This window comes from Hippocampus comes, unplaced genomic scaffold (assembly GCF_001891065.2).
Source record: "Hippocampus comes isolate QL1 unplaced genomic scaffold, H_comes_QL1_v1.1 scaffold7, whole genome shotgun sequence".
Classification (NCBI taxonomy): Eukaryota; Metazoa; Chordata; class Actinopteri; order Syngnathiformes; family Syngnathidae; genus Hippocampus; species Hippocampus comes.
This window is the reverse complement of record NW_017842060.1, coordinates 5,425,012-5,446,607: the sequence shown is the minus strand read 5'-3', so window position 1 is coordinate 5,446,607 and position 21,596 is coordinate 5,425,012. Positions and strand designations below refer to the sequence as shown.

The following is a 21,596-nucleotide window of genomic DNA, read 5'->3' as shown; positions in this document are numbered from 1 at the left end:
TCGCGTCAAATTGACGCCCATTGAAACCCATTTGGGGTGGGGGGTGGGGGGACACAACAGGTCGTGCATATATTTAGATTAACATGACAATATTTCAATAACAGGGTGAAGGCTCGGAGCTCTTTGAAACACTTTTTTTTTCTTTCAAGAAACAAAAAATGAATCAGAAAATTAAACAATAACCAGCACAATTCCATTTTTGTTGGCCAACATGGCTTCATTAAAAATAAAGTATAGCCTACTGATTGCATATATCATTACAAAAAATATGCAGAGGTGAAATGCATATAAAATTAAAGTCCAATGTATCGGTAATAATATATAATACGGTAACTTGGCAAGTTCGTTAACTGTTCTCCATAAGCATCATTTCAAATTAAAGTATCAATAAAATATCTAGTTTGCCCCCCGCCCTCAATTTGTTAATTTGCTGTCTACATGACATTCCTTTAATACAAAAAAAGCCAACCTAAAAACAGGACGAACAAACGATTGTTGAATTAAGTGTTCATTCAAGTCACTCCATTTCAGCAGTTCCCCTTATCACCACACGGTGGCACTCTTTAGCAAAACAAGGACAATAAGGCAGTGAGAATTTTGCGATTTATATACTGTGTCAACACACGGTGATAGAAATAATACAATGGTGCTGTTATTTCATGCTGCAGTATGAATGGAAGTACCCATGTAATATTCCGTGTTAATGGTTTCTGGTAGTTTCGCAAACACCCTTGCAAAAGGGGAGTTGTCAGCCAATAAGAATGCAACACAACCTGTTTAGCTCTATTTCACTTTTGTACTTTTGTTTGTCGTCGCTCCTTGACAAAAAGAGCAATCAAACGCGACTCGCAAAAGGAAAGACATGCAAAAGTCACAGAGGATTTAAGAGGACATTGCAGACTTCAATCATGCTCAAGGTAAAGCCACCACAATGACAGCTGTCGATCCATCAGCACTTTGCGTAGATGAAACATCGTATTCCTTTTTTTTTTTGTATGACTTCAGTGTACTTTTGAATTGGAAAAAATGAAAGTCCTCTTCATTATGTACGTCAAAACACACCAAATACAATTTGTGTATCAAAAATTGCTAAATGGCATTTTTGATCGACACTTGTCAAAGCGTTGTCAATTTAACTTCCCCTTGTGTTTATTATTGTGGTTAGTTTACAGCGGAGACGTTGTTAATATTGGAGCTACCTTATTTCGGATAGACCGAGTCAAATCCATCCAACAGTGCCGGTACCTGGACTGACAAGTAGCCCAAGTGACGAGTTTTTAGAAAGATTGCGTATTACTCAGCTGCTTTTTATTCTTGACTTGCGAGTACGACTTGATATGACCCGATCTGGATACAATCAAATGAATTGTTTTTTTTTTCTCCATGTTTGTGTGAGCCCAGTGGCAAAGCCAAAACCAAGCCCATTTAATGATCTTAACAGCGAGTGACGTAATATCCAAGCAGAATATACTTGACATTGTTCAACCTAGTGACCCACTCGTGCATAGCGCAATATCAATATTATCTTGTTTTTTATTTTTATCAAAATAAACCCAACATAACTTTTTAAAATATGGCTGTAAGTCAGCATTGCCTTAAATCAAATGAATACAATATTTAATAACCTTTAGAAATTAAGAAAATTCAGAAATCCGATCGTTTTCAGCTAGACACTGATGAGCTGAAAATCCCCCAAATCGCCAAAAAATAATTATTTTGCAAAGTACAAATCTCTGATTTAAAAAAATATTGTTAAAATCTGTTGACCAGATTTATCCACACAACACCAGTAATCAGAATCTTCCACTAAATGCCTGCCAGAGAATATTGCCCAAACAGTTCTTGTTTTTTTAAATACTTGCCTTGTTCCCAAAAGGTCACCCGGTGATGGGCGGCTCCTCTTCCAAGGGTTTCTTGGTCCGGCAGAAGAGGTCCCCCATTAGGCAAGCTCTGGATCCGTTCAAGAGGGCCATGCGGGTGAGGAGGCGCAAGAAGATGATGAAGCCGCTGTACGATTTAAATCCACGGAGGGTCACGTCAGACCGCAACAGAGGCTCCCTACCAGCGTGGTGGAAAAAACTGCCCAGAAGCCACAGTGGCAGAGAGCCCATGCAGGAGGGAAGGAAGCGATCGGGAATGACACATGAAAGGAGGAAGAATTAAGCACAAACCCCAACAAGGAAATGAGAGACGCCTCGTGATGGACCTACACAAAAGGATATGTGACATCACTGAAGGGAAACATATTTAATGACATCACCGTCACTCATATATATATTAAAAAAAAACAAACAAAAAAAACAATGATCCCCATCAGTATGTGGAAGTGGACTAAATGCTGTACTGTTCGCACTTCTCAAAAGTGTCAGAAATACTTGGAAGGACACCAACGTGATGCTTCACTCACACAACGACAAATAGTCAGTCTCAGGAAACGATTACTGCACAGAGGCACAGAAATGGAATAGAAATACCGGCGTGGACAAAAGTTTTGCCAAGGACTCCAATTTTTCAACATTTTCAGCTTCACTTTACATTTCGACGCTTATATTGGTGACGGCTAATAGTTCAATAATGTATAGACTAAGGCCCCAACGATTAATCAGCCGACCAATATTAGCTCTTTAAAAAAAAAAAGAAAATTTCGTGTGTTTTCTCGACTTTCTCCATAAATTTAGTTTCCAGAAAAAGCGTCGGAAAACTCATTCGATAAGTTGATTGTGTTCAGAATAGGGTGGGGAAAAATGCTGACGCAGCAAAGCTAGTGAAACGCAAAATTTTGAGTCACGACCAAGAACTTGTTTCCCCACAACTGCATAAAAGTCACAGTTCAAATATTATAACTAACTCCGTCTACTTCTTCCGAACTTGTTTAGCTAATGAACCACAGTATTGAACATTGAATTTTCAGGTACCACATTCAGGCTACAAACAAAAGCATCATAAATATAACATTCGGAGTACTTTTGAGATGGTAGACCATATAAAAAAAAAAAAAAGTCTCATAGATGTATTAGTTCTTTGCTTTTGTTGGTTTATTACTTTTGTGTCCTCCTCTCAGAAAGCTGACAAAAGCTTGATCGGGAGCTCACAAACAAGACGAAAAAAAAAAAAAAAAAAAGCTCCAAAAAGCTCCCCCCCAAAAAAAGGACTTGCAGGCGCTCTGTTGCGGCAACATCCATCATGCAGGCAGTGCTGCAGTGTTTCCAAATGTTTTGAAAGGTGCTGGGCGGGTCGGTAAAACAGGAAACGAGGTCCGATCCACCTCAAGTGTCACACACACAAATGAATAAGTTATGCCATCCGGACAGGCGTGCATGTTGGGGTTTTAATTCCAACTGTCCGGCGATGGCGCCTCGTCCGAGTGTTTGCTGATGAGCGGCGCCCCGTTGCTCTTCTCCATCAGCTCCATGTCGCGAGACTTGGAGTTCTACAGGAAGAGGGAACAGAAGGGAGGAAAAGATGATAGCGTTGTGGAGGAAGTGGGGAGGGGGGCACCAGGTCAAGAAAAAAAAAAGCAGAGGAAAACAAGTTAGTTGACCAAGACCCAGTGGAAAACATGCAGACAGTCCCCCTTCAAGACGCATGTTGCTCTTCTGTATGAACAGCAACCGAACAGGATGGGATACGAAGTTCACTTTGGAATGTTTGACCTTGAAAGGGTTTGTGATGCGACGTCCAAAGTCATACGATTGCTGGATGATTTCATGCCTCCCCCCCTCCATAAATCAAGAAAAATGGGCAGTGCAAAAAGGTGGAAAGATGCTAGCTTTTCACGCTATCTCAAAGGGCATCCGATTGCGCGGTCAACTTCCCGATTGCCTTCCGTGTTCATAAGTTGCAAGTACTATTTCAGCCCACTTGGGGTTGCGCAACCTTATGTTGGACTGTAGCATCTGTGACTTTGAGCGTGTACGGTTGTAAAAAGCGGGGGTCTGGCCTTGTGAATGACGTGGGTGTCAAAAAATGAGTGTGTAGAGTTGGCTGACACTTAACAGGCTAACATGTTGGCCAGTCTACATGTTGAGGATGCTCGGAATATATATATATATATATATATATATATATATATATTTAAATTTAGTTAGTTTTAGATTTAAGAGCGGGTTGGTTCGTTTTTAATTTTTTATTTGGAAATGCTTTTTATTAGTTTTAGTATTCATTTGAGCTTTTTTGAAAAAATATGGAATATTGTATTAGTGTAAGACTGTTTGACTTCTTTTAAAATGAACCCCCAAAAGCTCATGTGCGATATTAATTGACAACAACAAAAATAAAGGACACTCATTTTCGCAATAATCACACTAAGTTGAAGTGACCATTTTTTTTCTTTATCTTTCTATCGTTTATTTATTTATTTTTTTTTTTGAACAATCAGTGTAAACGGGATTTTAGATAAGACTTCAAGGCAGAAATTATAAGGTTGACTTAGTACTCCCTTTTCATGTTGGTGCTTTTTAATTAATAAAAAAAAAAAAAAAATTTTAAAGAACTATGAAACTTTAAAAGATGGAAAAAATGGCTTTGACAGTTTAGTATCCAAGGGGTTTTCTTACACTACCCGAGAAAGCGGAAAATTGCCAGGTCAACTTAGTACAGAATTCCAAAGGCAGAAATCTGCTGGGTTGACTTGATACCCTTCGCCCCTCCCCCCACCCCCTTTCGTGTTGGTACCATTCACACAGAACGACAACCTGGAGAAAGCCAGAAAAATCAGGTTTTAAAGTAAAGTATAAAACTGGACTTTGTGCTTGTAAAACTGGAAGACATCACATTTTGCCTGTGTCTACTTTTAGAAGTCTTATCACAAACCCCTTTCACACTGTCCAGAGGTTAGTATCAGAGGAAGGATACCACCTGCGTGAAAGGGAATAGCCCAAAGCTGGGATCGCATTGCCATGGCAGTTACCGACTTGCGAGTAAAAGGCCGTTGTGCCGGATCTCAGAACACAAAGGGGCTTGTTAAACATCACAGGTCTCACATACGCTGCTGGTTTGTGAATTTATTAGTCAACGAATGGCTGGCAACAAAGTACAACAAATCCGAGTCGAAGCAAACTGATGGGAAGGCAAAGATGATGAAGAGATATGTCGCTTTCATTCCGGTTGCTATTTATCAACAAACTGCAACTACGTCGCGTTCAGTCAGAGCAAAAGTCTTTTCGATTTGCGGTACAGCGCTAAAAATCCCGAGTGGCCAACGGTTAATCATTTGCAATAAAGCGAAATTAGGCCTTGAAAGAAGCGGAAGAAGAGGCGAAAGCTATGATGTCACTCATTACCATCGCATCATTCTCAAAAATGGTTTCAATGCAACAATAGCAAAGCGGGCAGCTGATTTTCAACCCCCGAGAAAGCTAAAACGTTACTGAGCAACTGCTGCTTTGTTAAAAATGTTTTTTTTTTTTTTTGATGGCCAAAGTTTGACCCTGCATCAAACCATTTCCATGATGTCTGTGAGGGAATCAGGAGGCATTGGTTTGGCAGTGCCTCCGCTTTTAAAAAGGAAACTGCGCCCTCTCCTGCTTTGCTGTTGGAGTTTCCCTTTGGGCAAAATAAGCTTGTAGTTGCGTGTCTCTCCGTTTCCGGAAGCAAAATATAAATGCACACATTCAGTTAGTGGCCAGAAGGCAACACGTGTTTGGCTGCATGCAGTGCAATAAAAACAACCATTAAATTCTGAAAGGGGATTTTTTTTTTTTTTTATGGCAGGGGCGGGGCAGAGACCAAGAGGCCATCAGTGAGGTGAGTCACAGATGACCACCGCATTCCAATAGGCCTCTTCTCAACCAAATGGATTTCATCATCGTTGCACGCGGCGCTCGAAAGACACTTTTGAATGTTTGGGTTCAAAAGTTTTCCAAGGCGACGTCTGAGGCTGGAATGACAAGACCCAAATGACATCGTCTTCAAGCCTCGATGTGGCACATTTGAGAACGCGTCATGGCGAGGGATGATGATTGAGCTGAGTAAGCGGAAAATTCGATGAAAATCATTTGCTTTAAAGATGTGATAAATCTAAATCGGTTGCTAATGATGCCCAGGCCTGTATGAGTCACCAAAGTGTAAGCATTAAAAAAAAAAAAAAAAAATGTTTGCGTGCAGCTTTCGATCGGGGGCTTCAGTCATGTGTGGCTGAAAACTAAGTGGGCAGATTGAAGGATACTCTGTCGCTGTGTCGACGACATACAGGTATACATACACCAGCGTCGTTTTCAAGCAACGGTCAGCGTCGTCGACATAATCTTAAAGACGATCACGCGGAAGCCCAAGTGTAGCGCACCCTGCTAGCTGTCAAAGACAAAAAAAGGGAGGCGGAGCTACATCGAGTCTTGGTGGGGTCGCAGATTCACCGTTAGCTAACAGCTAACAGCTAACTTCACCATTAGCTAACAACTAACTTGATTAGCTAACAGCTAACTTGATTGGAAAGCAAGGAAGAGCCAACCAAGGCCAACTGTGGATGCTAAAATTCAATGTGGAGGTGCAACAATGAATCGGTGATCTATCAAATTAATTGGGAATTATTTTTGAGAAATGAGTCATGGTTGAGACCTTTTTTGAAATTTAAAATTGCTCAAATCCTCGGAATTTCAGCCTTCTGACAAACATACTCTCAGATATTTCAGAATTTGCTTTGACAAAAGTACTTTGGAAAAGCAGGATCAACAGTTTTGTATCTTTTCTGGCATGTTACAGACGAAATCAATAACGGAATCAATAATAGTTTGTGCATTTTCCGCACTATTAATTTGAAATACGGTCTCGTTTTTTGAATAAGGGAATGGCAATTAAAGCACTTTTTTGTTTGTTTGTTGAAAACAAATTCAGCAAATCATAAAAAAAAAAAGTTTGTTACAGCTCAAATTTGATATTTCGTCATTTTCTTTACTTCTGTATTGTCGGCATCCATTATCTCTCTCTTTTTTTTTATGACGCTAACTGACACTGACTTGACACACAGTTTTGGTGTGTGGGTTATTTCAGGTTTTGTAAGCATTGTGTAACTGGATATGTACATCAAAAGTACATGAAAAGTAACCAATAACTAATTAAGATCCTCGCTAGATGGGCTACACTGACAGGGATCAAATGATATGGACTTCAAAAACACAAAAATGTGAGGAATGTGTAGATAAGATGAATATTCTTTCCCCGGTGCTGGACTTGTTGAGGAAAGCGCTCAAATGTGTGAACCTTTTTTTTTTTTTTTGGTCTGCATTCTGTTACTTTGACATGGTTTCAAGAAAATCTGAAAATAATGAGGGAAAAATGTGACAAGCCCGTTTGGTGGTTCCCGAAAAGGCGCGAGGTGAGCATACAGTCATCCCCGGTCAGCGGGGAGGGGCTTAGTGGGTGTTTTGTTTGAGACTGGTGACATCGGTTCCGTTGCTCTCAGACAGTACCTCGTGGTCCAGGGTGTTAAAGTTCACGCCGGACACGCCCGACTTGTCGCCGCCGCGCTGGCACAGGCAGCACAGGATCTCCCTGAAGGTCCTCCGCATGTCCTTGTCCCGGAAGGAGTAGATGATGGGGTTGACCAGGGAGTTGCACTCGGCCAGTACCAGGCAGTACTTCTCGTAGCGCAGCACTTTGCACTTGTCGCAGCCCAGGCCGTCCAGCAGCAGCACCACCAGGCCGGGAGTCCAGCAGATCACAAACCAGCCTGGAGAGGGAGGCAGAGCGAGGCTGCGTCACTTCACCAAGGATCGATTTACATTGTAGGCCCAATTTATCTATTTATTTATTATAAATAAAAGCTTGCCGGTAAAATATCGGGACGCCGCCTTTCATTACTCAGAATCCATGCATGTTCATTCGCATTATTATATTTAACGAAGGTTAACATACTGACTAAATCTGGAAAAATATTTAAAAAAAGAATAAAATTGAATGAAAATTGCTTGTTTAAAAAAAAAATAAAAAAAAGAGAACTATGATAATTGAAACTACGTTTTAAGTTGATAAAGCTATGGTTACAGCAAAAATGTCCTTTGTTTTCATATTTGACAATTAATTTTAAAAAAGTATTGTACATTAGCTTTCAGGGTTAATTTTAAATGTGTTTATTTCCGTATTTGTTTAAGTAAGGCCCGTAACGAAAAAGTTTGAACAGTCGTTTGTGAATTGTAGTGGACTTATATTTAGTGACTTTTTTTTTTTAAATCTTTGTGATTTTTATTTTAAATCTTGCACCTGACGAGTATGATATAAAAACACTCATGCTAAATTGTAAAAAAAAAAAAAAAACTGAAAGCTTTTGAGGGAAAAAAAGAAAAAAAAACCAACAAATAAATAACTTAAAAAAAAAAGTGAAAACAAAATAAAAACTAACAATCCCTGTAACCTACCCTGTATCATAACCCCGGTGTTCCTCTGAGGCATTTCATAACTTGTTAATAAAGCTTTCAACTGATGGCAGGGCGTATTCCACATTGAGTGCTTTTATGAACAACAAGCAATAAACCTCCCGGTCTGCTTCGCAACATCTGCGCAACACATCCAGTCAATCGTCAGACCTTCAAAACAAAAGCATGCATTCGACTGTACGAAGACATCCTGGCTTATTTGCCCACCTCAATCAATAAACTGGCACTAAACAGTTTGAAGGGGACGATTAAAGATATAAAGTGCAGTGAAGCTGTTAGACTGCCATGCTTTTATTTTTAATTTACTCTCAAATTCAAGAAAGAACTTGGAAAATAGCCCCTGTCTCTCCGCCATCAAGAGGCTTCAATCACGGTAAAAGTGATGTTAAACCGTCATTCACTTATTAGTTGTTGACAGTCATTTCCCAATGTTTTTGAATTTTAAACTATAGTTCTATATCTGCTTGTCTGGAACGGATAAATAGGATTTACATTATTTCTTGTTCAAGTTATTGCTTTGGATTTCACACGACTGAGCTTTAGTGAACCATACCAAAGTTCAACTGGAATTGGCCGTGATTGCTCTTGGTGGCCCGACCACAACCGGCACTGACCCTGTATTTTCATTATGAAGTACATTAAGTGACAATGATTAGTTTACATTACTTCATGTTCCTTTGTTTTGCAGCATGAAATCACCATGTGCAGCGTAGTAATCATATCAGTGATGATGAGTGATCGGTTGAAGTCAGTAAAACCAAAATATGGACTATTCAATATTAATAAAAAGCAAGAAGGTGTTGATTCCATCGTATTTATTCATGAAATTTGTACCGGGCCAATTTCCTAGAAATTCGGGTCAGGAAAGGAACAAAAACTCATCTCGGTGGAGATAATGGAAAAGAATAAATATACAATTGTGCCGGTACACGAAACAAGAAAACAGATGGACGTGCCGAAGAATGTCCGAAGCAGGAGGTCCTACAGGGAGAACGGGAATGTACTGTAAATTCCTCTCACACATGCACGCACGCACACACACACACGCCGTTTAGTCTGCATGATCACATTTCATTATCATAACACTTGATTGGGCAGCTCAGGAATCCTTTCGGCGAATTGATAACAATGTGCGCACGCTACGGCGTAAAGTGTGATGCGAGCAATGCGAGGAACGCGTGAGGCCAAGGACTAATTCCAGTGTCACACACCAGATGTCAACTTTGAGATGGTTCAACCCCGGGATACACCAAACAACACACACACGCACACACTTTGCTCTGTCATAGTAACTCAAGTATGCGGCTCCTTGTCAAGGCACGCCAGGGTTTTCCTGGCCTCCCTCACATGCCAGAGGTGGCAGGCGCTCGCTGCTGAGCGACGCCAGAAAAGACAAATGGGGTTTGGGGCAGCTTGAGGAATTTATTGTCGTGTTGGAAAAGCAAAACAGAAGGGGGGGGGTCTCGGACACAGTTTAAGGAGCAGGGTGGGGAGGTACTTTGGGATTGTTCTACTATGGAACGCAAGGGGAGTTGTGAAGGTGGGGGGGAGTGAGGGAGTGTGTGTGTGTGTGTGTGTGTGCGTGCGTGTCGAGAGATTCGGGATGAACAAGTGGAGGCATACCAAGAGCAGGCATGCTAGGCGCAGCAAGCAGTTGGCTAAAGCAGGGGACACGGCAGGGCTCAACGATTTTGTTTCTCTCCTCAATTTTACAAGAGCGATTAATTAATTTTTTTTGAGGTTCTCGTGTATTTTTTAGCAAACACATAAAAATGAATATTAGTTACAATGAAGAAAATATGAAGAGTGTTTATCAATTACAGTGATGCATTGAGTCCTTTCCTTAAAGCATTCACTACAACTACATTTAAAAAAAAAAAAAGTAATTTAATCAAGTGGGCTCTTAAGTGTGTGACGCGGCCACAGGCTGCCAGTTGCCCATCACTGATCTAGAGAAAGCCAGAGAGTGACTTTAGTACTGTACGAGGAAGTCTGGAGTGGCAGAGAAGAATTTTAGAATAGGACAGAAGAAGAGTGGTGAGGGGTGCTTGAGGTGTGACGGAAGAAATTTAAGGTGGCGGCGGGACTCCAACTGGGATCTGTTCTGAGGCCCCTCCTCTTTGCAATCGTGATGTATAGTGAGACTGGAATCTCCATTGAGGTTCGCAAATGAAGGAATAATTTACATGCGCTGAAAAGGAGCCTCACCTAAGATCATGGAGACGGTCTTCATCAGGTTGAGCACCGTCTCCCGATGTCTCATCTGCGTGGTGTGCTGCGACATCTGCTTGCTCTTGTGCCTCACGTACAAGAAGATGCGAGTGTAGACGGCCACCATGATGGAGAAAGTCAGCAGGTTGAGGAGCGCCCAGAACACCAGGTAGCTGCGGCTGTAGAGCGGCGCCATGGTGGAGCACTTGTCCAGGTCGCACAGGCAGTGCCATCCCATGGTGGGCACCAGGCCCATGACGATGGCCACCAGCCAGATGAAGATCATGATGACAAAAACGCGCCGGGTGCTCATCTTGCTGTGGAGCTGCATGTTGAAGATGGTCTGGTGGCGCTCCACGGCCACGGCTAACAGGTTGAGGACGGATGCGGTCAGGCTGGTGTCGATCAGCCCCTGGCGCACGAACCACTGGTACTTGGACAGCTTGATCGTCCACGGGCCCGTGTGGAACATCAAGTGGAGGTAGGAGACACCTGTGAAGCAAAGCAGAAGCAGACGCATTTGAGGTCGACACAGGGTTCGCGTTGTCGATTCAACATCCATCCATCCATTTTCCGAACCGCTTTATCCTCACAAGGGTCACGGGGGGTACTGGAGAACTATCCTAGCTGTCTTCGGACAGTAAGCGGGGGGACACCCTGAACCGGTTGCCAGCCAAATCGCAGGGCATACAGAGACGAACAACCATTCGCGCTGTTCAATCAGCCTGCCATGCATGTTTTTGGAATGTGGGAGGAAACCGGAATACCCGGAGAAAAGCCACGCGCTAACCACTGGACCACCGAGCCGCCGGAGTTGGACTGTGATTCCCAAATTTTTTTAGACCAATCCAAGACGGCTATTCAAATGTTTTCATTTATATTCATCAATCTTAATGTCACAGTTGTGCATCAACCATGACAATGGACCCTTATGTGTGTTGCCATCCACTGCCATTATTTATTGTTTTCTCCATGTCTAGAGACATATCAAAACGGCACCTGTTGCCATTCATACGACAGAATGATAGCGCTTTGCTGTACCGAACGCAATCCAGGCATTGAGACGGGAATCAAGGACACTGAGTTTCTCCTATTCTATCAATGATATTTTATAAAATTACAAATCATTTATTTCCCCCCATATGACCATCCCATCATCAGATATCGTGTCCTCGCTGCCGACGTCTTGCGAGTCACATTTTAAATCCACAAAGCTACTGAGTGTGATTCTTTTGGTTTGACACAACAGCGGCGAGGACGAGCCCCTTGAAGGCAACAAGCCGCGGCAGTGTGACTAATGTTCTCCAGTGGAAAGACCACACAGAGACACACGCAAGGAGCGTCTTAGGTGCTGCAGTGCATTTGTCAGGCAAACTGTCAACTGAAACTTCCTTGGGTGCTGCTGCATGGGGCACATGCGCGGTCAACAAGCGTCTCACCTCCAACTTTTGCAGGAACTATTTGAAATGAGAGGCACAGAGATTCTGGATTTTTTTGGGAGTTGAACCTTTGATGAGGTTAAAAAAAAAGTTCTCTTATCTTTCCTCGCATAGTTGATACCAAGTCAATTCATTTTTATAGTCCTACGTTTGTTTTGGTTTGTCCGTTGTTATGCACTGACGGTTTTGCGACGGCAGTTAATGTAACATTTTTATAAAACCAAACACAGGCCAACACAATCTTTGGTTGTACGGCACGCTGCTTTTTTTGTTTCATTAAGAATTTGAAGGATCGGATTGTCGACTGTGTCTTGAAGACATTGAGTAAAAACTCAATTGCTGTTGAGTCATTCAAACGGAAGTCCAACACGAGGTCAACTTTGGGAAGTGCAGCAACGGCAAATCGAGGAAACATTCTGCACAATGCAGCACAGTCACTGAACCTGGAGGTCAGAACAATTCCATTAAACAAAAAGTGTACAAAAATAAAGTTTATTTTACCCTTAGTCAACCAAGGGAATTAGTTGATGATCGTCTAATGCAGTGGTTCTTAACCTGTGTTCAATCGAACCCTAAGGGTTCGGCGAAGCAGTCTCAGGGGTTCGACGAAGCCTCTGCCATACAATTTAAAAAAAAAAAAACGAACAAAAAAACAAGACTTATGTCTTGAAATTTTATTGACTTTTTTCCTGTTTTTAATAAATGAGTTTTTTATGCCTTGACTTTGGAAAAAAAATGCCATTTTTATTTTTCACTAATGAAGGGTTCGGCGAATGTGCATATGAACTGGTTGGGTTCGGTACCTCTAACAAGCTTAAGAACCACTGGTCTAATGCGAAAAAAAAAAAACAAACAAAAAAACACGTTAGCAGTTGACGTACCTGAGAAGAGGTCTGCCAGAGCCAAGTTCCCCAACAAGTAATAGATGGGGAAATGGAAGCGTCGGTTTTTTAAAATGGCCCCAATGACAAGCAGGTTGGAGAAAATGACGATGAAGCAGACGGTCATCCCCAGCGAGACGATGACGTAGTCACGGCGGCTCCAGTGGTCGCTGATGTTCTTGCCGCTTTTCTCGTAGAAAAATTTGACGCTGCGGTTCAGGTAGCATCCCTCGGTGTCGTCTGTCTGAATATCCATGGCGGCGCCGGGGAGGGGTTGGGCGGAGGCTGGGCTCGGAGGACGGAGGCGAGATGGCAAGGTAGGGGTGCCTTTCAAACGGCGGGGAAGACTGGCGGCGCTAGGTCGCCATTCAGACTGGCCCTCTCCCTGACGGCCTGGAGGGCAGCATGCCGTCGGCTGCACGGGTGACGATGCTCGTCTGCGGGACACACAAACACACGCCATTGATCACTGATCAATTTCATAAGAATGATTTTGAAGCCTCAAAATATTTACTTGCCAATTTTTTTTTTTTAATTAATCACATTTTGAGGTGGACAAGCCCGTTGGAACTGATTTAGTTTCCATTGAGCTTTCACTCGACAAATAACATTTAACGACTGTGACCGGATTACTTTTGCACACAGTAAGTCAGCACGAGAGCCAACTTGTGTTTGAGCTGCAAACTTTGAACATCAACCTGTCTCTCTCACTTTCTGGTGTTAGCGACAACTAACCTGCGAGAGGCTTCCTTTCTAGTCACCATCACTCCCCCCTCACACGCGCCATTTTGCCGCGTCTCCACAATGGAGACGGCAGAGAGGCCACGGCGGAGACACACCTCGCAATTACACAATGCAGCTATGAAACACAATCTCAATCCAAACATTCACACACAAACACACACGCATGCACACGCGCACACACCCCCAATGACCCACTCTCCTTACTGAGGGTTGCGCAGAAGAAGATGCCAAAATCGAAAAAAATAAAAAATAAAAATGTAGAGCGGGAGAGGCAGTTTAAGGCCGCAAACTTGAAACAGTTCAGAAAGAATGTGATGAATTCCCCTAAAATCAAAAACGGCATAAAAATACTGTACAACTGTTTTGTTTTTTGTTAGCCCACCTTTGGGCTAGTAAACACAGTGATGAAATACGACCGGATAGAACAAAATCTGGGCATACACCGTGCGACTTTGGCCTGTTTTGTTTTGAGCCAAGGGTCCGCTCTCAAGTCTTGTACGCCGCTCGCCGGGAGACAATGAACGATTTGCAGTTAACCTCTGATCAGACGTCGATTCATTCCTGACAAATATTTTGTCGGCAGAGAACATTTGAAGCATACACTTTTTTTTTAACATTTTAGTTTGGTGGTGTGTGTGAATTTTTTCCAAAACAAAATGTGTGCCTTGGATCAATAAGGGCTGGGGAAACACTATTCGATGATACCTGCGTCTGATTAAGGCTCATTTGGGCCAAGTACGACTTTGCTCGCAATGGTTAAAACCTAAAATGGCAGCTTTCGTTCTTTCGGTTCAGGCATAGATGCTTCAGACTTTTTTGTACAACCTGTCAAGATAAACCCGTCCCTTAGTCTGTGAAAACAGTGATTGGGCGCAATTATTATTTTTTTGCCCAGGTTATTACACACAACTGTCGCCTGGTTGTGAAAACAGTCCCTTGTGTCAACTGCACTGGAAAAGGGAGTACACGAGTACAACTGTAATCAGCTGACACAGTCTGTTGCTTTTCAACGCACTCAAGTTGGTTCCTCCACTCTCCTGCTTGCAGCAGTGTAGAGTTTCGAGTGCTGCTTACACTAACAGGATTTACGTTTTGCGTGGCGGATATGTCGAAAAAAAAAAAAAAAAAAAAAAAAGGCGCCCGAGACACTGCAAACATTTCCACTGATGCGTTCGTCACTAAGCGAAGGTTTGAGCCATCCTTCCCCGCAGCGCGTGTGCTGATATTTGAACTCGGAACCTTAAATGCTGATTACATCAAGAAATACCAGTGAACTAACCTTTATATGTCATCTCATCTCGAGTGGAGTGTTGACATAAGTTATAAGAGAAGCACAGCAGAAGCCAGTCTTTCAACAAAATCAAGACGAAGGAATGTAAAGAGTTTTGTCATAAGCCATTATTTTTTTTTTTTTTATGGCGTCACCTTCAAATGTAGTCAGGGATAGTTAACATCAGAAAAATCGCTTAATTTTTTTTTTTTTTTTTTTAAAGAAACACCAAACAATTTTTCTGTACTGGAGTACTTCACAGGTTCACAGAGTTGGTCAACTCATGTGCAACCGCCATCAGAAATTAAATATTATACATCGGCGATTCACAGCAAAATCGTCAATCAATCAAACTTAAATTACGTGGCACTTTTCATTCATCAAAATACAACATAAAAACAGGTCCCCTCCAATACACCTGATAAATTATATTTTTAAAAAATGGCAAGGCACAGAAAAACCATACGAGGCATCGAGGCATTCTGTGAGGAAACACTGCCGCAAAAAAAAAAAAAAAAAAGACTTGAATTAAAAGTATTAAATATATTAAGTTATTCAAAGCCAAGCTAAAAAGATGTGGCCTAAGCCTCCACTGAAAAAACATCAACAGTCTCTCCGGACCTGATGTCCTTTGGCAGGCTATTCCATCCAAAATGGCTGAATGCAGGCTTGCCATGCGTTCTGGGTCTCACCCGAGGAATAATTAAGAGGACCTCAGGATCCGCCAGGGTAGATATGATAAAAGGAGGGTTGGATAAATAAGGTGGCCCAAGACCGTTAAGACAGTTAAAAACTAATCAAAGCTCCTTCAATTCAATGCTGAAACAGACGGGGAGCCAACGCAGTGACTTTCAAACTGCTCTAATGTGTTCCCGCCCTCTGGACCTTGTCAGGACTCGTGCGGCTGAGTTCTGGAGTCGTAAGGTTGAAATACTCTTTTGAGGAAGACAAGAGAGCAGGGCATTACAATAATCGAAGCAACAGGAAATAAAAGCATGAATCAACACTTCCATGTTACCCTGAGAGAGAAACGGGCGGATTTTGGTTTATATAGAATGCCACTCAAATGCTTTTGAGCTTTATCCCCCCACCCCCCCCCAAAAAAAAAACCACATTGCTATTGTTGAGAGCACAACTGTATGACTAATCACCTTCCACCAATTTCCAAACAAGAGTTGTTGTTGTCACATTTTCTGACAGGTGCTTCACTTTATATCATCAGACACCATTTTACAGTCAGCAAACAGATCAGAGCAAAATACAGTGACGTAGCGATGGGGCTTGCGTTTTGCGCACAAAGAGAACAACCAAAATAGAACCTTGATTTAATGGACTAATTGAGAAAGGGCTCCGCAGTTAGAGCCGACTGTCCGTTACATCGAACTATGTTTTGGTTTTTTTTTTCTGAAGCCTAAAAACACCCAATACAACACAAAATTGTTTTGTACTTTTTTATAGGCTTAAAAAAAGCCCAACAAGTTACAGAACAAAATTATAGTAAAGAAATAATGAAAAAAGGGTGCAAAAAAGGCTTCAAACTGTTTTGGGTTTGTTTTTTTTGACATAGGTGAAAAAGAAAGCGCTGATAGAATGGACATTATTCTCCTATGTTAGCATTTGATACCACAGATAAGAGCTTTACAAAAACAACAGCGTACTGTGCCAAAAATGGTCAAGAGCCGTTTACCCTACTCGCTCCAGTAAAAACAACACTCATAGACACGAGTATGTCAACACAAACAACATGCGCCTTGCATGCTAGCACGGATGTTAAGCTAACAGTCAGGATTTCCGTGACATTTGAGGGGACTCTCCCAGCTAACACGGCCACCGCATATTTCCATACATGGCTTTTGGTGCGAAAGTTACTGTGTTTTGGTTTTTTTTTTTTTGTTTGTTTTTTTTCAGCCTGCTCTAGTCTACTGGAAGCCTGCTTATCTATGACACAAGAGCACTGCAACACAGAAACACGTGACCAGTCTCTGTTGATGGCGCCGCAGGGGCATTTACAAGCGGTTTGGCAAATTGCGGCCAATTCTGAAACTAAGAGACTTCCAACAGCTACCATGTACTTTTTGTATTCTGGAAGGGGCGTTTTGAGTGGAATGGACTTCTTTCTGTCTATTAAAATCTGAGCTCCGTTGGTTGTTGTTCTATTAAATCAAGGTTCCCCTGGACCTCGTTCCACTTTCCAAGAGAACTAATGTCAAATTCAAGACTAGCTTGGTTTTCGTCTTTCTGTGGCTCACATTCAAGATATTATGTGATGACATGTGAGAACTTGTACATTTGGTTTGCAAAGGACACTCATGTGAGATTGAGGACTAAAGGCTCACTTCTTTTGGATGCATTTTTCTGCTGTGTGTCACGAAGCTTCAATCTTACCGAAACCTCAGGCCTCCTTTTGAGATCACCGGATCAAATTTCCATCTGACATCATTTTGAATGAGGCTTGCAAATAAAGCCAAGTAACATGGAAATGATTACCCAAGAGCAATGGTGGTCCCCATTCACCGGTCCGCGGACCGGTACCGGATTGAGAATTGTGACTGCAGTTCGGCTTTTCCTTCTAACTTTGGTTTGCAAGTTGAAGTGACAATGACCAAATGTGCAGCGAAACGCTTAGTTCATTTGTCAAACTCAAGGCCCGGGGGCCAGATGTGGCCCGCCGCATCATTTTAAGTGGCCCATGAAAGCAAATCACAGATGACAAATTCCATAATGCTTGCTAAAACCTGGACCAAAATTTCTAATTTTCAGATGTAATAAATCAGTGACATAATGTAAGCGGTTTCTTGTTACCAAACCCCTCATTACAGTTACTCAAACAATAATTGAATAAAACGTTATTCTTGATTTCTTCATATAGTTTCAGTCATCACAGCCCTCCAAGGTAAACGGTAAGTATAATGTGGCCAGCGACAAAAATGAGTGACACCCCTGCCTAAGTTGATGGGCAGCCATGACGTGGCATCTTCTTCTAAAGACAAAGCTATTTTGACAAGAGAAGTTAAACAGCAGCAGTTTAGCCGCTAATACCGTGTCTGGCCGGCAGCCACCGGATGCAAGCGGCAATCAGTCGCATCATCTTTTCATCATCCACATTTGCAAATTGCAATGATGCAAGCGCCAATATGTAGGATCATAACTTCAGATTGATGTTTACATTTTGAGGCATATTCATTATCCCCTGATGGGTCCATTTTTCTGCTGTTCACTGTTTTATTTTGATTGTTCTGCTTTTTTTTTTGTACAGTTCAATAAAAATGTTTGAAATGAATTGAAAAAAAAAATTATGTGAATAAAATGTTGAATTATCTTCGTTCTCAATACCAATGCTTCGAAACAGACAATTTAAAAGCAACGTGAAGTCCACTTTTACAGCCCCGGATCGAGACCACGGCCTAGCGCTTGGCGGACAATTCCACAATCTGCAATGGCGACTGCTGTTATGTAGCACCTTGGACCAACCTGCTGACACGAGAGCAAACATTTAAAGAGTTGTCCTCCTGTGCCAAACAATGCTGGCTTCCAAATTCACTGTGCTACTTCTGTGGCGCTACACACAACTGAGCGTTTTTTTCTGCATCGCTTGCATCCACTTGCGCATGCAGGGAACGAGCGTTGACAGTAAACAGCAGTTTCAACGCTAACCCGTCATTAGCAGGGCAGCCACGCCCGACGTCTCCTCTTCCTCCCGCCATTCTTAGAGGGTAAAAAAAAAAAAAATTAAAATAAGTATTGAATGTTTGCGCGAGCCAGCGATTCTTTTCAGCAGGAAAGATTTGCACCCCAGGGGTGTCCAAACCTTGAGAGGGAGAGGCACTCAAATGTCTTTGCTGGAGTTCCTGGTTGGAAAAAAAAAAAAAAAAGGAATTTTGTTCAGCTTCTGGTTGGGTTTTTGCAGACCAAGTGGCCCCTCTAACACAAGAGGCAGGAATCTCCTACTCTGAGCGAGTAATATCTGTACTATTGTACACTTGAGACATTGAATCACCCCGACACATGCACCGACACGTCACGGACAAGTTGGATGGAAACCTCTGTGGTTGACTGAAAGGGAACCTTTTCAAGAGCAGGAGACTTGAGTAGAGCAAAACACAAACACTCATCTAACGTGGGAAGTCCATTAAGCGAATATACAGCTATGGAAAAAAAAATAAAGAGACTGCCATGTTTTCTTCATTTCTTGTTCCTTTTCATGTCCGGTGCCACTAAAAAGTGCATCAAGTGACGACCTGACACAGAAGAAAACATGGACTCCTTCAAGGTGCCGTTTTGGGTACTTTTGATGGAAGAAATTGTGACGTGATTCCGGTTAGTATTATTGGCGGGGAGGCTCTTCAATTCAATGGATTGATTAAATTGTAATTCAACAAAAATAATTGTGCGAAAAAAAAAGGTAGATTGAAATAAAAAGTTTTCTCTCTCTCTTTTTTTTTCCATCAGTCCAGTTTATGTATTACGGTCTTGATTGTATTGCCAGTGGAAGGATATGCAAGGTAGATGATTTTTTATATATATATATATATATATATATATATTTTTTTTTTTTTTTCCCTACAAAAATATACAACTTTTATTTTCATAACAAGATTAGGCTTGAATCATTTCTTCCCTGGAAGTATATGACTCTTTCCTAACTATTACTTCTTTCATCTCAAAAATAGATGGTTTTTTTTCTTGATTACAGATTACTTTCTGGAAAATATTTCAGGGTCTTTGAAATAGACAACGTCCTCGTGAATTTTGATTTTAATTGAAAAAATATGATGATCTCGAAATGATGCGACCCTACATTGTTGAAATCCTTCCATCATTATTCTTGTAACAGTATAACTAACCTGAAAAACATTAGGGTTTTATCTAGAAAGTATGCTACCTTTTTCGAAAATATAACTTTTTTTTCTCTCTGTAATAGAAGAAAAACGTCAACGGGATTATCCACAACAGATGGACAAAGAGCCCATTACACGTTGCGTATTTAAAACAAGCATAAAACTTCATCCATCCATCCATTGTCTGAACTGCTTTATCCTTACAAGAGTTGCATTGGATGCTGGAGCATATTTCAGATGACTTTGGCCAAAAGACAAACTACACCCTGAACTGGTCACCAGTCAGTCGCAGGGCACAATAACTTAATTTTATCTCAAAATACTCCATCTTCATGCCAACACACAATAGAGAATGCCATAAATAGATTTGATCTCAAAGGGTGTCGCAAAACACGCAGACAGACAATATAAATAACAGGCATATATATATATATATATATATATATATATATATATATATATTCAATAAGTAAAGTGCTATTTTCTATTATTGTAATACCCTTCACAATTATTCATTATAGTTCTATTGGCGAAATGGAACAGCTCAATGGCATTTCCATTCATTTCAATATTTAAAGACGATTATCAAGAGGAGTGTTTTGAGTGTGGTCAAAATAAAACTTGTTTCACAGGGGACTGCTGTATTGTGCTTTATTCTTATAATGTAATGGGGTTTTTTTCTTGTCCATGTGGCCCTAACACTCCTTCATAGATTAGGAAGCGGTCTCTGGTGACAGAATGTGGTACAATTCTAGCTGAAGTGAAATGGAATAAAATATTTCATATTAATTCATGGATCATTTGGTGTTATTTTAGTGCACAGGTGTCAAAACTCGAGGCCCCACTGGCCTAATTTCATGTGGTCTGCAAAGGGAAATCATGTTTTGCATGTTGACTACATGTTCTTTCCTAAAATATCAAAATTGCAAATTGTCTTCACTTTTAATCACGTTGGGGAAGCTTTTTTTGTACATTTGTTTCCTAAAAATAAATTGAGTAATATATATATATATATATATATATATATATATATATATAAACTGGTTTCTGATTGCCGTCCTTTTTCCACGTTGACAACTACATTGTGTGTAGCTGGATGGGGCTCTTAATGGCTAGAATATTATGCAAAACAGCAATAAAGACGACGGCTGATGCAAATCAAGAGATTTGAAAAAAAAAGAAAGAAATCACAGCTTCGGTGGCTGGCGGGATGTGGTGAGCTGGAGGTGTTGGACAAGATAGGCATCTCCGGGCTGGTGCTTCGACAAGACCGGGAGGCACTTCAGACGTCCCCGCGTGCAGAAGCACCTTTGACGGTCACGACAAAGCGAGCGCGCGCGCGCGCGAGCGCTCCCCGCAACTGACAATAAAACGCTAACTTTCACCCAAAAATGTTAAGTTGTAACCCGCACATCATAAATAAATGGACTACACTTACCTTCGTTGGTTACTTTGAGCTTGTTCTTCGAGTAAATCCACAGGAGTCGTCGAGCTAGCAAACAAGATACCTGAAAGTACCTGAGGGTCACCTCCCGCAAAGTACAAGATGCGACGCCCCACAAAAGGTGAACACAAACACGACCAAAAAAAATAAAATAAAATAAAGGAAATAAAATGTTGTTCCACTGCCAGCGAGGCTCGTTCTTAATTTGTTGGCAGAAAGCCCCAAATGTCCTCAGGCCAACCTGCCTGCCTGCTTGCTTCCGGGACTTGTATCGGCACTCTTGTCTTTACCTGCACGCCGTGTCAGTGCTCGCTGACTTTGGGCTGTGAGGGGCGGAAAGGGCGAGGCAGGCTGCGCCGCTGGGCGCCTCCTACGCCACCGCCTCCTACGCCACCGCCTC

General features: G+C 41.7%; 1 protein-coding gene and 1 long non-coding RNA gene across 2 annotated transcripts; one reads left to right on the top strand and one right to left on the bottom strand.

Moving 5' to 3' along the window:
* The first annotated feature begins 58 nt into the window (after positions 1-58).
* LOC109511047 (uncharacterized) lies at positions 59-2,392 on the top strand. The gene is made up of 2 exons (XR_002167230.1): positions 59-917; positions 1,877-2,392. It is a non-coding gene; the product is annotated as an uncharacterized LOC109511047 (long non-coding RNA).
* On the bottom strand, positions 2,233-21,596 carry lpar2b (lysophosphatidic acid receptor 2b). Its single transcript, XM_019861778.1, has 5 exons — positions 21,191-21,596; positions 12,901-13,337; positions 10,578-11,072; positions 7,407-7,666; positions 2,233-3,430 (listed from the first exon to the last, which is right to left on the bottom strand). Exons 2-5 carry the CDS (start codon positions 13,154-13,156, stop codon positions 3,329-3,331), a joined length of 1,113 nt encoding a protein of 370 aa, XP_019717337.1. The 5' UTR covers positions 13,157-13,337; positions 21,191-21,596; the 3' UTR covers positions 2,233-3,328.

What these genes read in the sequence shown, in the direction of transcription:
- lpar2b (XM_019861778.1), bottom strand. Translation starts at nt 13,156, where the DNA reads ATGGATATTCAGACAGACGACACCGAGGGATGCTACCTGAACCGCAGC. An exon ending in GACCGTCTCCATGATCTTAG is followed by an intron (nt 7,667 to 10,577) that starts GTGAGGCTCCTT and finishes CTCCCTCTCCAG; the next exon opens with GCTGGTTTGTGATCTGCTGG. An exon ending in TTAACACCCTGGACCACGAG is followed by an intron (nt 3,431 to 7,406) that starts GTACTGTCTGAG and finishes CTCTTCCTGTAG; the next exon opens with AACTCCAAGTCTCGCGACAT.